General features: G+C 41.9%; 1 protein-coding gene across 3 annotated transcripts in view; it reads right to left on the bottom strand.

The window, feature by feature from the left end:
* The window catches only part of SEMA3A (semaphorin 3A), a 170,935-nt gene extending 160,727 nt beyond the window's left edge, over positions 1-10,208 (bottom strand). The window contains exons 1-2 of one of the 3 annotated variants that reach the window (XM_075771219.1): positions 10,192-10,208; positions 9,220-9,417 (exon numbers count right to left, since the gene is read on the bottom strand). In XM_075771219.1, coding sequence (XP_075627334.1) covers positions 9,220-9,331 — 112 coding nt within the window. In that variant the 5' untranslated portion in view covers positions 9,332-9,417; positions 10,192-10,208. Of the gene's footprint in view, positions 1-9,219; positions 9,856-10,191 lie in introns of those variants that run through there. The other 2 variants (XM_075771299.1, XM_075771378.1) reach the window with 2 other exon arrangements.
* Positions 10,209-12,783: the final 2,575 nt, after the last annotated feature.

Below are 12,783 nucleotides of genomic sequence, written 5' to 3'. Positions count from 1 at the left end.
TATGTTGTTGTCTGCCAGGCCATCAGGGCAAGAAGTTTTGATACAGCCATTCTTCTGCCGTAATAGAAGGAAATATGAGGAGGAAAAAAAAAGCAATTTGGGAGATAAAGTTTTCTTTCCCAGATCTCCAGACATCATTTTTGCTGTCTCTCCTATCACTCGACAGGAATCAGGAGGGCCACGAAGCTGATCAGAGGGCTGGAGCACCTCTCCTATGAGGACAGGCTGAGAGAGTTGGAGTTGTTCAGCCTGGAGAAGAGAAGGCTCCGGGGAGATCTAATTGTGGCCTACCAGTACCTGAAGGGGCCTACAGGAAAGCTGGGGAGGGACTGTTTATCAGGGAGTATAGTGACAGGACAAGGGGTAATGGGTTTAAGCTGAAGGAGGGGAGATTTAGATTAGATGTTAGGAAGAAATTCTTCCCTGTGAGGGTGGTGAGGCACTGGAACAGGTTGCCAAGAGAAGCTGTGGATGCCCCCTCCCTGGAAGTGTTCAAGGCCAGGTTGGATGGGGCTTTGGGCAACCTGGTCTAGTGGAGGGTGTCCCTGCCCATGGCAGGGGGGTTGGAACTAGATGATCTTTGAGGTCCCTTCCAACCCAAACTATTTTGTGATTCTGTGATTTACCACATGGGTCCAGCAGAATGGAGACCTTGTACAGGACCTAGCATGGTGGAGATGAGACCAAGTTGGCCTACAGATACTACAGAGCAACACTCATCATCACTGACATTATGACCCTTGCTGTGTTTTGAGTAAAAGAGCTTCACCAGGAGTCAGAACCATTTCAGCCTATACATTCATGCAAAAGTGGAAAAGTTGCACTGGGAAACCCATGAAGGAAGTAACAGTAATCTCAGCACCCTGAAATCTTCACTCCACCTTTAGAGACCTCACTCTATGCCTTGGCCAGGCGTGGGATCTGCGTCTAGCAAAGGATAGCTATTGCCATTCCAGCGTCAGATGGTGATGAAAGCTGTACCCTGCACACTCTGCAGCTCTTTTGGATGCTTGTGAGCTGTATTTATCATCTGTTGCCTCTAGAAAAGGCCACCAATCCCTCCCCCTTGAAAGGCAGCTCTAAATCCTTTAAATTATCTCACAGAGCTTTTTTGTGTCCTTTTCTCACACAAGGCTGGAATTTCAAAAGGAGCCAAGAGGGGCCGTCAGAACCAACATGAGCTTTGCTTCATTAGAGTGGAGCGTAAAGGAGAGCTTTCTTTTTCCTCTTTCCACAAGTTAGATGAAAGCAAATAACTACTTCATTCCTCAGATTGTTCCCCACAAGATCCAACTTTGCACGAAAATATTTATAAAAGATGAGAATTTTATTTGACTGCTCACTTCTAAAGTTTCTGCAACATCCAGCTGGAGAGATAAGCAGGCGGCCCAACAAATGTCAAACAACTTTAAAACATTAGAAGAATGGCAAAAACTTCTGACTTTACTGCGTTTGGCTATCAAACAGCAAAGGATGAAAACTAGATGTGACACAAAGTAGACTAGTGCTCACACGTTTTAGGGATTGCTGTAGATTTCTCTAGCTTTGGGGATTTCTCTGTAATCCCCAAAGTGAGAAAAGAATCCCCCAAACTGCAAGTCTATTTAGAATTTTTAGAAATGCATCTAAACTAGGTTTTATCCTGCTCTTGCTATTGTAACAGTTCAGCTGAAAAAGGGGAGAATCAGGGTCGAGGCACTTGTCCTCTGAGTTGGACATGCACATATGTATTTTTATTTGCAAACTACGCTATATGAAATTGAGTCTTAAATACATTTTTCTTTTAAAGTGTAGAAACATTCAGAAAGTAACAGACCTGGTCAGGGGACAGCTTATTGAAAGCTCCAAATGATTAAGCTATTAAATTAGTAAAGCTCTGCAGCCCCAGACAGTCACTTCCAACATGTGTCACTTGGATTTGGGATGAGCTTATTAAGGAGGAGAGACATGGGAAATGTGAGATGTAATTTAGGTAATTGGTTTAGGAATATGAAGAATTTAGTGGTACAGTACATTTCTTGCTATGGCCAGAAGTTTGATGTGAATTTAGACAGAGTCACGAGTGACCTCAAAAGCACAGATACTGAGGGCATACATAAGTTTAATCAGTTGGATTTTTATACAACTTTAAATACTCATTTAGGCAGAGACAGTTTCTTAAATTAGGGTGCTTTGAGATCAGAATACAGCCTAGGTTCTTCCATCGCGTTTAATTGGTACCTTCTTTTGATACCTTTCTGGAAAGAAAGAAACTAAATGAATGAACAAGGAGCTTAATTCCTTTTACAGTCACTGAAAAGCGATGAGCACCCTTAAAGTCTCATTCAGCCTGCCTAACCCAAGATTAGCTCTCTGGAGGTACCTCTCCTTCCACTGACAGTGAAAAGAGCCTAATGTGGCCGACTACGTCAGTCAAAAGGAAAGAGAAAGACACCACAGAGAATCTCCCGTGGTGCAGGAGAAAGGCTACCGCGCTCTTAAGATTTCTGATGCTCTCAACAGCTGTGGCCATCCTTTTCTCTCTTGGACATTGGGGCACTATCCCTCTTGGAAAAAAAAATAGGAAAAGTCAAGTAAAAGTACTATCCCCCCAGCTATTCTCACCATCCCCAGCTGTTACTGGAAGAGAGCAGCTAACCTATATGAAGGCCGTATGTGGGAGGACCGTGAACTTGCAGACATTCCTGAAGGGAGCTTTAATCCTGCAAGGGAAGGAATTCGCTGAATCGCCCACCAGCACAACACCAGCAGCAACTTTCAGATGTAACCTTAATTAACAAGAGCACCAGGACAAGCTCCTGAACTTCCATTTTAAATTTTGACATAGAGCTGCCAGGGCCCACCCCACACAATTGCTTAAAAATAAGCGCGTGGGAGCCTGAAGACAATTTTACCCTTTTTAGCTTTCAAACAACTGGAATAATGTCACAACCATTGACACCACTTAGAAGGATTTGTTTTCTCCTCGGTCACTTGGGCAATGCCTCAGGTGAAGACCTGATTTTGCTTCAGATTGAACTAGGGTCAAGTCAGGCTCCAGCTGACGCAGAAAATATTCAAAATATTGGAGCAACCTTGTATTGCTTGTACTCCCATTGCAGTGTTCCAGGCATGCACATGAGGGAAAAAGCCTGTGGGCCAGAGGAAGTAAATAAAAAAGATGTCTCTCTAATAGCAGCTGTGGGCATTAAAGGCCGTATGCAGAATCAGTGATTAGGCAAACCAAAAACATATTGCAAGGATCAGAGTATAGCAATGCATTAAATAAAAACTGAAAAACATTTCCAAGCAAAATGAAAGAGTTAAAAATACAAATAATTTAGTGGTTTCTTCTCTGGTGGAACTTCATGTAAATGCTTTCTTTATATACGGATGCACACGCAGGAGAGATTATCATAAATAACCCATTTACATTGTAGCAACCTGCAAAGACTGGGTTTCTTATTTTAAATATTGTTTTGCTAAACCTTATGGAATAAATACACACCTGAATAAACCCTAAGCAAACAGGTAGGTACTTCAGTCCTGATCAAAAAACTTCAACCACAGAAGTAAATTTTAAGGCAGACTTCACATATCAGTAGATGCATTGAGCTGAGTGAAACTACGGATATTTAAATCCCTTTCTAGATCAAAGTTTTAAAGATGCTGTAAGAAACAGTAAAAAGAAGTGCTGTACACCTTGTCCACAGCAAGAGTAAAGTTTCCATTGCTGTCACTACAGCACCTTCCATGAATAATTCAGTCATTTGGAAACCATACAACACAAGGAATTATAGAGAACTCCAGCTTCTCAGAAAAGGGAAGCTCTGTAATCCAGAAACCACTTTTTCCATGGAATTAAATGGGAAAGTTGGAAACACAAAATGAAAATGTTGGGCTAGGTTTTCACCCTCCTTGTTCCAATTACGCTGCCTGTCTCAGGCCCTAATTAGCTAGCTGAAAATTTCCCTATATAGGCAAGATCTGAGCTTAGGCACTTCATCAGCTTCTCTCTCCTGTCAGCCTGTGGGGCATGTCGGAGGCAGGCAGGGTAGTCCTACCATCTCCCCTGACAGTTCTCAGGTCTCGTGAAGACCCCACTCAACCAACGTCATAAAGACCAACACGCAGAGCTTGTCTGAAGTGCTCATCATTTGGGGGCAAAAAAAGGCTGAAGAGGCTGTGGCTGCATTTGACGTCTTCACTGCTTCCCAGCCTCCCGCACTGACGGAGCAGTGAGGTCTGGGAGCGCTGGAGCCGTGCAGAAACGTCATCAGGAACGGTGGAAGCTGAAGAGTGTTGCAAGCCCATGCCTAGACTGCAACCATCACAGGTTTGCCTTCCTTCACGGTCTTCTTCCTAAGTCCGGGCTGCCCTTCTCTCCTTTTCAGGCACGTTAGAGAGGCTTTTCCCTCAGACAGTACTCTTACAACACAGTTCAAGCAAAAGTTTTTTTAAGCAGATACCTTGAAATCTGAGACAAACTAATATGGGTCCCAACTCAAGAGAGACAGGCTCCCTTGCCAATATTTGTCTCCCCATTTCCTTCTCCAACTTTTTTCCTGCTTTCCCAATATTTGTGGAGGTATTGAATTGTGAGTTATAGAGTTTGATGGAAAGGAAAAACCACAATCAAACCCACAGGCAGGCCATCAACTACAACCAGACTGGGTCAACAAACTACAACCCGGGTATCATATTTATGCTACGCACGTACAGGTAATTCAGTGCAATGTCATTCCTCCCTCCTCATGGCATGTTGGACTGATTGCAACGGACAGAAGTTTTGCCATTGCTTTCGCTAGGGCCAGCATTTCATCCGTATAAAAATCCATCCTATCAAACTGTAAATCAGCTGCACATAAAGGATGGAGCAGTTCTCACTATCACTGCAACTTTAAAGAAAACACTTATTTTTAATATGGCTTGAATTGGAGCCAGGGAGTAATAAGAGCTAAATCTGTGTGCAATGCTTTTCCAGTTACTTATTCTCAAGTAATATGTATCCAATTGAGCAACAATAACAAAGGAGAACCACACATGTACTCTTACAAAACATACTTACAGCATTTAGTAATTTTCACTAGACAAATAGGACGCGACAGATGGATTTGAGAAAGTTGGGTTCACAAGATTTACTCATGTGGAGAACAAAACTGGGGTTGCCTTAGGAAAAATCTGTAAATCAAGGAACCTTTAATGGAAACTCTCTCTTTCTCTGGTCGTATACGTTTATATTTAAAGGTTACTGTAGCTGGTTCCATCTCTGTTTGTGCTGTTACTTCCCCATACAGAGGACAGCAAAAGAAAATAGGAAACAATAAACGATACAAGAAATCCATCTGGAGTTAAGACTATATTTATTGTTTTAAACTTTGCACACTCAATTTGATCACCATATTTCTGAGAACTCTGTGCTCAAGAGAAGTTTCCTGAACAGAACGTGACCTAGTGATATAGAGACTTACAACCGACACTGAAACTGAAGCCAATGAGATTAAAAAAACCCAAACAAACAAATGAAAAAACCCACCACCAACAAAACCCTCTATATTCTTTAAGGAAAGATTCCTTTACTTTTGACATATCAACAATGACATTTCTTGTTACTTTAAAATAAGGACACAAAGTCTTTGAAGGACACAAAAAGAGGAGCTCAGAGGCTGAAAGGCTCAACCGAGCTTTCAGTTTTATAGCTGGTTTTACCGCATTTAGGCTATGATCCAGAACTTAGTGACTTCAATGAACTTTGGATCAGGCCTTTAATCATATTAATTCCCTTTGACTAAAATACGGAGATAAATATCATCTGTGCAAAACTTTTCCGATCCAGGCACTAAGATGAAAATGCTTCAAAACTTTAAAATGTACAGAGCAAAAAACCTGATGCTACTGAATGGGAGTTTCCCCACAGATTTCAGCTGGACGAGGATTTCCCTAGTGTTCTCATCAAATTTCTTTAATATGCCACCAAAATCAAGGTGATATAAACCAAATAACCAGAACTCCATTTTACAAGAAACAGAAAGAACCTTTTCAGACCACAGATGTGGCCTTAATATATGCATTTATACACTTTCCCTTCCTCTCCCTATCCATAACGTGCCCCATAGGATGCTTCTAATCTTCCGCAAGACTGAGTGACAAGAAGTTAAGAGGAAGCAAGAATAGGAGTTCACTGAAACTTCTGTCCAGCAACCTGGGAAATGGCAGAGCTAATACTGGACCTTTGAAAGCAAGTGACCATAGGAAATCAAAGTTGGCAGGGATTTAACCCTTCATGACTCGTTTTGCTAACTTTTAAAGCAAATGCCTGAGCTTTTTAACCATGTTTGACATCTAATTAGTCGAGAAAAACAAGAAGTTAAAATACATCCTTGCTTTTCTTTTGAAATAAAGCACCAACAATTAGCTCCAAGGTATTTGTTTAGGCAAAAAAAACAAGCATGCATGTTAAAAGAAAGTACTAGAGCCACTGAAAGAGAAATCACTTAGGTCATTCTTTTCGACTTGCATGCTTTTTTTTTTTTTTTTTTCAATATCATAAGTTTATTATACTCAACCACAGCTCTTCATGGAGAGGCAGAATGGCTAAGTAACTGGGTAGCTTCTTTTCCTAATTGCAAGCAGTTTGAATAGAGATGAATCACGTAGTACCACATAGTCATATAGTGGTGAGGAATACTCTGAGAGATACAGATTAGCATATAAGGTATTCAACCTGTGCCTAAAAAGACATATTTTCAATACCTACAGCTCTTAAGGCTGTTCCTATGCAAGGTGTTAACGTTGATCTGTGCATAGAATACGGTGCTGGAAGCAAAATTTGTCTGGAAAAGCACCAGCTGATAATGCTTAGTTTTCCCTGACTAATAATGATCTCCCCATCCTTAGGGATCAATGGAGGAGCACAGGCAACACGCTCCTCTTGACCTGGCCAAGCATTTACACTGGTACTTAACATTAGGCATGTGAGTAGTCTGATCTGATTTTTAGGGTTACACATGTTTTAAGTCAAATATGTGATTAAGTATACATATGAATCAAAGGCCAGCGTGTGAATTCCTGTAAGTCTTCAGACTTAAACTTGCTTTGAATTAACTATGCATTTACTTTCTTTGCTAGATAGGAAATAGAGTTGCTCAGCATTTGAACTCATTTTCTTTTTACAATGATCCCCCAATTATAAAAACAGTTTCAATGTTCCTTTCGGTTTCCTGTTTTGCTCCTGTAGGATTAAAATCTGATGTCTGATGTATTTAAAAAATGAAAATGAGATCTTTTCTCCCAGCAAGAGCAGAACTGGAAAACAACCAATCAGCAGAGTATCAAAATGTTGCTAAACTGTATCTAGATACAGCACCAGCAGCGTGAAAAAAAGAAAAAAAAAAAAAAAAGAAAAAGAAAGAAAAAAGGAAAAAGAAAACTACTATCGTCCAGATCTGGCCATCCCTTGAAATTAGTTTCCGTGAATTTAATCAGTATGAGCAGGGGTAGCATGCTTGAGCCATCAATAAACTTTAAAAGGGTGAAAAATAATAAACAATAATTAATTAGCCGTTAAACCCCTTTACAGGATATTTTTATAGCATTTATGCTTCTGTATACTAATCTGAGTTTCAGCATGATTCTGAAAGTTTGGAAGCAATTAAGAGGTTTTTAATGAGTTTTTTGACATGACATGTCTTTATGGTAGAAGCTTTCTTCAGATTACATTATTCAAAATAATCAATTTTGTGTAAAATACAAATATTTTTTCTTATGAAAACCAAATTAACAGATTCTGAACCTCTTACACTGTTCTTTTCACACTTACCTTTTCAAGTTTAAACACACACAAATATGCATATATGCGTTCTTTAATAAACCCCTGTACATGCATTTATTTCATACGGTGCATCCAAGTTTTGCAGGTGTTTAATTTATTTTTTTTTTCATCTGGAGTGTGAAAATGACATCTGCCTTGTATCAGAGAGGACTTTTCCCTTCTCTTTTGCAGCATGAGAAAGATGAAAAAAATTGGAAAATATATTTCTACTGGCAAGAGATGTATTGACACTATGCTGTAAACTGAGATTGACATCTATGACCAGGCATGCACACACATGTTCTCTTTTTTTTTTTCACCGCAGAAGCAGCGTGTTACTTTTCCTCCCTTCTTTCAGAATCGTAGCTGCTGCTCCTTCTCTCAACCTTCAATAATCTGAGAATTTTGAGAAGGCAGCTCTTCAGAGAGACGTGTATATCTACATATAGATGTACAGACCTCCCTTTTAGAAATAATACTCTACAGCTCTTACATTTTAAACTTCTCTCCCAGTTGCGCATTCTCCAGATTTGGCGAATTCTTCTGAAAACGTACTGAGAGAGGAACTATGCTGATAAAGAAAAGACTCTGCCTAGTTCAGAGTCCTCCTCTAATACTGGCAGTATTATACAAAAGTTAATTACTGACAATTGCAATGTGAGTGGCATTACACAATTTCAAATGTAAACGTAATCTCACAGCTCGCTCTCTTCACTTACACCTTCCCTGGGAATGAATGAAATACATCAGACTACACCGAAAACAATCTCAGTTCAAACAAATCGCACTGCGTTTAAACATCCATAGGCAGTATTTTCCAGCGCATAACAGTCCTTTCCTCCCTTTCTGGACTGATCTGTTCCTTTCAGTTTATAGTTTCTTGGCAAACCCACCATCTACTGCTTATGTTAGGCATCTGATTGTCAGATTTGTACAAACTGAATATTCATGACTTGAAAATTAACCACTTCATGCCTAAAAAAGGAAAATATAAATCTTCATCTATTCCGTGCTGATTGAAACAGATCTGGTATTGTGGCTGCACTACGTGCCCAGCACGGGAGAGATTAGCTGGGTGGCCAAACACGTCTCATCGTTTTAAAGAGTAAAGTCCGATGAAATAGCACAAGACTGAAAAATACTCTTCCATGGACCGGCACGATCCGGAGTCCTTGTCTGCAAATGCAACTAACTCTTCTTTGTCTGTGTTTAAACTGCGTGGTACCGATCGTACCCCGGAGTGGCTTTTTAAGTATTTTTTTAATTTTTTTTTAAATTTTTTTTATTTTTTTCAGAAATTTCTCCTAATGCCAATCTCCCCTTTGGAAGCTAAGGCAAACCAGGGAGGAAGGTGGGGGGAGAGGGGAGCGACGGGGCAAGGAGGAGAGGTTTTGGGCAAAACCGAGAATAAGAGAGAACAACAGACTTACCTTTATAGGATAATTTGAGCCTTGGCACGTTATTCTTCACATGCTGGCAGTTGACTCTTCCTGCTAGTAATACTCCCAAGGAAAGCAAGGCAATCCCCCTGAGCCAGCCCATGCTGCAGCAGCCACTGTAGGGTCCCTGCGAGCCGGAGCCGCGGCGCTCCCCGTCCTGCCGGGCGCCGCCGGGGAACTTCAGGCAACCTGGGGAGCGGAGGTAACAGGTGATGGGGGTGGGCTCCGCGCCCCGCCGCGCCCCGCCGCGCCCCGCCGCCGCCGCCGCCGCCGCCGCCAGCCGCCCCGGCCCCCCGCCTCGCCGCCGCCGCCGCCGGGGCAACTTCAAGCCCCTCTCACGCACACGCCGCGGGCCGGAAAAGGAGGCAGCCCCCGGGCGCGAGTGGCGTGCGGGCGGGGGGGCGGCATGATGCGGGCGGCGGCGGGCGGCGGGCGGCGGCGCGGGCCGGGGGCAGGGGCCGGGGCCGGGGCCGGGGCCGGGCCGGGGCTGGCGGGCGCCCCGCTCCCCGCGCGGCGGGCGGGTCCCGGGCGGCAGGGGCGGGCGCGGCGCGGCGGCAGCCCCGCGCTCCCCGCGCACATGGAGACACGGGGGACACCGGTTCTCCCCGCGCTCCCGAGAGCGGCTGACAATGGGAGCGCAGGAAAGCTCGACCCCCCCTCCCTTCCCCTGCTGTCACACCACACATGCGAGGAAAAAAAAAAAAAAAAGGAAAAAAAAAAAAGGGGGAAAAAAAAGAAACCCATCGCGGCAGAGATGAGAGGGAACAGAAACCTCCACCGAGCTTGGGAAAGGCGCGGAGCTATAAATTTCACGAGCTATTCTATGTCATTGTCCAGGTTGCAGGGTTTGGCGCTTTTTTTTTTTTTTTTTTTTAATTTCATTTTACGGTTCTAATTAAAAGATGTACGTTCCCCCTTTAAAAACAACAACAGCACAACACAACCCACAATGTTACTACCCACATAAATAACATCTCCTGCCCATAACGTAATCCTCTTCGGGTCGCTCCCAGTTAAAAACAAGTAACAAAGTCTTCCATCAGCATAACTTTACCACTGAAGCTTTTAAAGCCTTGTTAGGGAAGGTTGCGCTAACCCTCCCACCCTCCCCACCTCCTGCACTGCTCCAATTCAGCAAAAGAAATTCCTAGTAAAGCCCACTTCAACAATCAGTTCAAGACATGTACAGGTCTAGAGGGGCTTATAAATTACACTGGAGTATTCTCTGAAGTGTTCTTATAAGTTAAGAACGTTCCAAACCTTCCAATTTCTAGGACTGTGTGATTATTGTGATCTTATATTTTTGTGCAATGAAACTAGATAATGATTTTTGTTTGTTTGTTTAAACAAAAGGACACACAAAATCCCCAGAGGTCTTCTAAATGTTAAGGAGCTGTAAATACAAACATATAAGCAAACTTAAGCTCTCCCCTCCCACACATCTGAACAACCCCCTTCTAGTGAGTGATGGTTTATTAAATTTTCCGTGCTGTGCTGAATATCAATTTAATGCGCATTTTGGAATGTAATGTCTTGCACAGATACGTACCCTGTATTACATTCCTAATGCAATATTGACAGAAACGTTGGCAATCGACCTTTACAAAACATTGGCATCATCAAAGCAGTGTGATGACCCCTCTTTATTTTGTTCTATACTTTTGGAGAAAAAAAAAAAAAAGTCTGTGAGTGCTTTATAGTGACAGAGTCTATGGTATTTCGGTGAGATCTCTTCCTTCCTTTTACCATTATTTACTGCAGGTTAAAAACCAGTTATCTAGTCCCATCGATGATGAGCACACTACACTCTGAATTTTACAGAACACAGCATCTCTTTTCTGTGTCCAGATGTTCAGACCTAGCTACTAAACCAGCATCTAGGCAATAATCTTAACTTTGAAACTGAAGTTCATAGCTGAAAATGTGGGTGTCAGTATGGTTCTAATTAAAATGTAAAGGCTCATGCAGAGCACGACTTGGTACTACAGTAAAGCAAGGGCTAAAATTCTGTCATTGCTGTTTTCATGGCTTAATATTCACACACCAGTGGAAAAGAAGGGGCTTTTCCCCTCTCCTCTTTAACAACTTCTTCTGCTTCCTGAGCCTCTCCTCTTTAACAAATTATTCTGCTTCCTGAGCTTAAGTCATTAATCCTGTGGCATTGTATCTGCCAGATTCAGCAATTCTATTGATCAGCAGCATTGTTGAGAAAATAAAATCCAAAAATAATGTTGATTTTGGTCATTCCCACACTTGTTATCCTGAGCATTTTCATGCTCCAGGCAGTGGATTAGAGCTCCAAAATGACAAGAGACGCCTGTCTGTTTTCCATGGATTACTTGCTACAGACATTCACTCTGCAAAGGAATTCATGTCACTTTGAGATTATTTGGAGAACCGGCCTAATGAATTATCCTTTTGTATTGAGCAAACAATTAGAAACAAAACACAAAAGATGCGCCATATTCAGGACCTTATAAAGCACATCATTTTACAATGATGTTGTTACACTCAATTTACTTCTGCTTGCATAAAGAAGGCATAACTACTTTTTTTCTTCTTCTTCTTCTTATAAGGAAAATAGAATACAGAGCTAGAATCCTATCTTTCCCATGTAGAATGAACGACTAACACTCCAGATTATTTTACAGCAATCAAATAAACAAATCATGGTCCCCAGTCAATATATATTTTGCCCAGGAAACATATGGATTAGATACAATGAGTACTAACTTGTCCAAGATTGCGTCTGAGAGATAAAATACATCATCATTTTAAAAGAGATGAGAGAAACTTTTTGCATCCTTCATGTAAGAGACCACTCACATTTTGCCTTCCTCTGTGGGATGTGCCAGTCCAAAGACACAGAGAAGGGTAAAAACTGATTCTGTGGGTCGTCCTCCTGCTATTTAGCTCTAAGCAGTGCTAATCAGCCAGTCAGGATAGCATATGCTACACCCCCTTATAAGGACTGGGGCAATGGCAGCACTTCAGTGGTGCTTGGAGAGGCTTTATATCTCAAAGACACCCATCGCCATATGTTGCTTCTGCCAAGGCGAAACTGGGCTCTGCTTGGAAGGAACGATTTGGCCAAAGCTCCTACAGCAAGTGCCAGAAACGTCAACTCTGGGAATTTAGGGTGGGCAACAACTCACTTGCAAATGACAATCTATTCACCTTTTTTTCTTCGGTCTTTTGAAAGCGATTTAGCTGCTGAGTTTAGAGAGAGGGAAAAAGTAAAATCCAAACTTTCCTCAGTTCTTCAAATAACACCCTTCTCCCCTGAAGAAGACCGCAGTTATTAGCTTAATTAATTATTCCATTATTGCTCAGCAAGTTCAAAAGGAATAACAGTTTTTCTGCATCGTTTGCCATATTTGTTGCAGATTTTATTTTTATTTTCTGTAATGGCATTTATATGACATTCTATATAGTGTTTTACATCTCAAAACCCAGACAAGCACTTGTGGGCTCTGTTTAACATTTCTGGTCTCTTGCTGTGTGGCATTATGATTTAGAATTTTTTATACCACCTTTCAATATGTGCAGCAACTT

This window comes from Balearica regulorum, chromosome 1 (genome assembly GCF_011004875.1).
Source record: "Balearica regulorum gibbericeps isolate bBalReg1 chromosome 1, bBalReg1.pri, whole genome shotgun sequence".
NCBI lineage: Eukaryota > Metazoa > Chordata > Aves > Gruiformes > Gruidae > Balearica > Balearica regulorum.
This window is presented reverse-complemented; position numbering and strand designations above follow the sequence as displayed.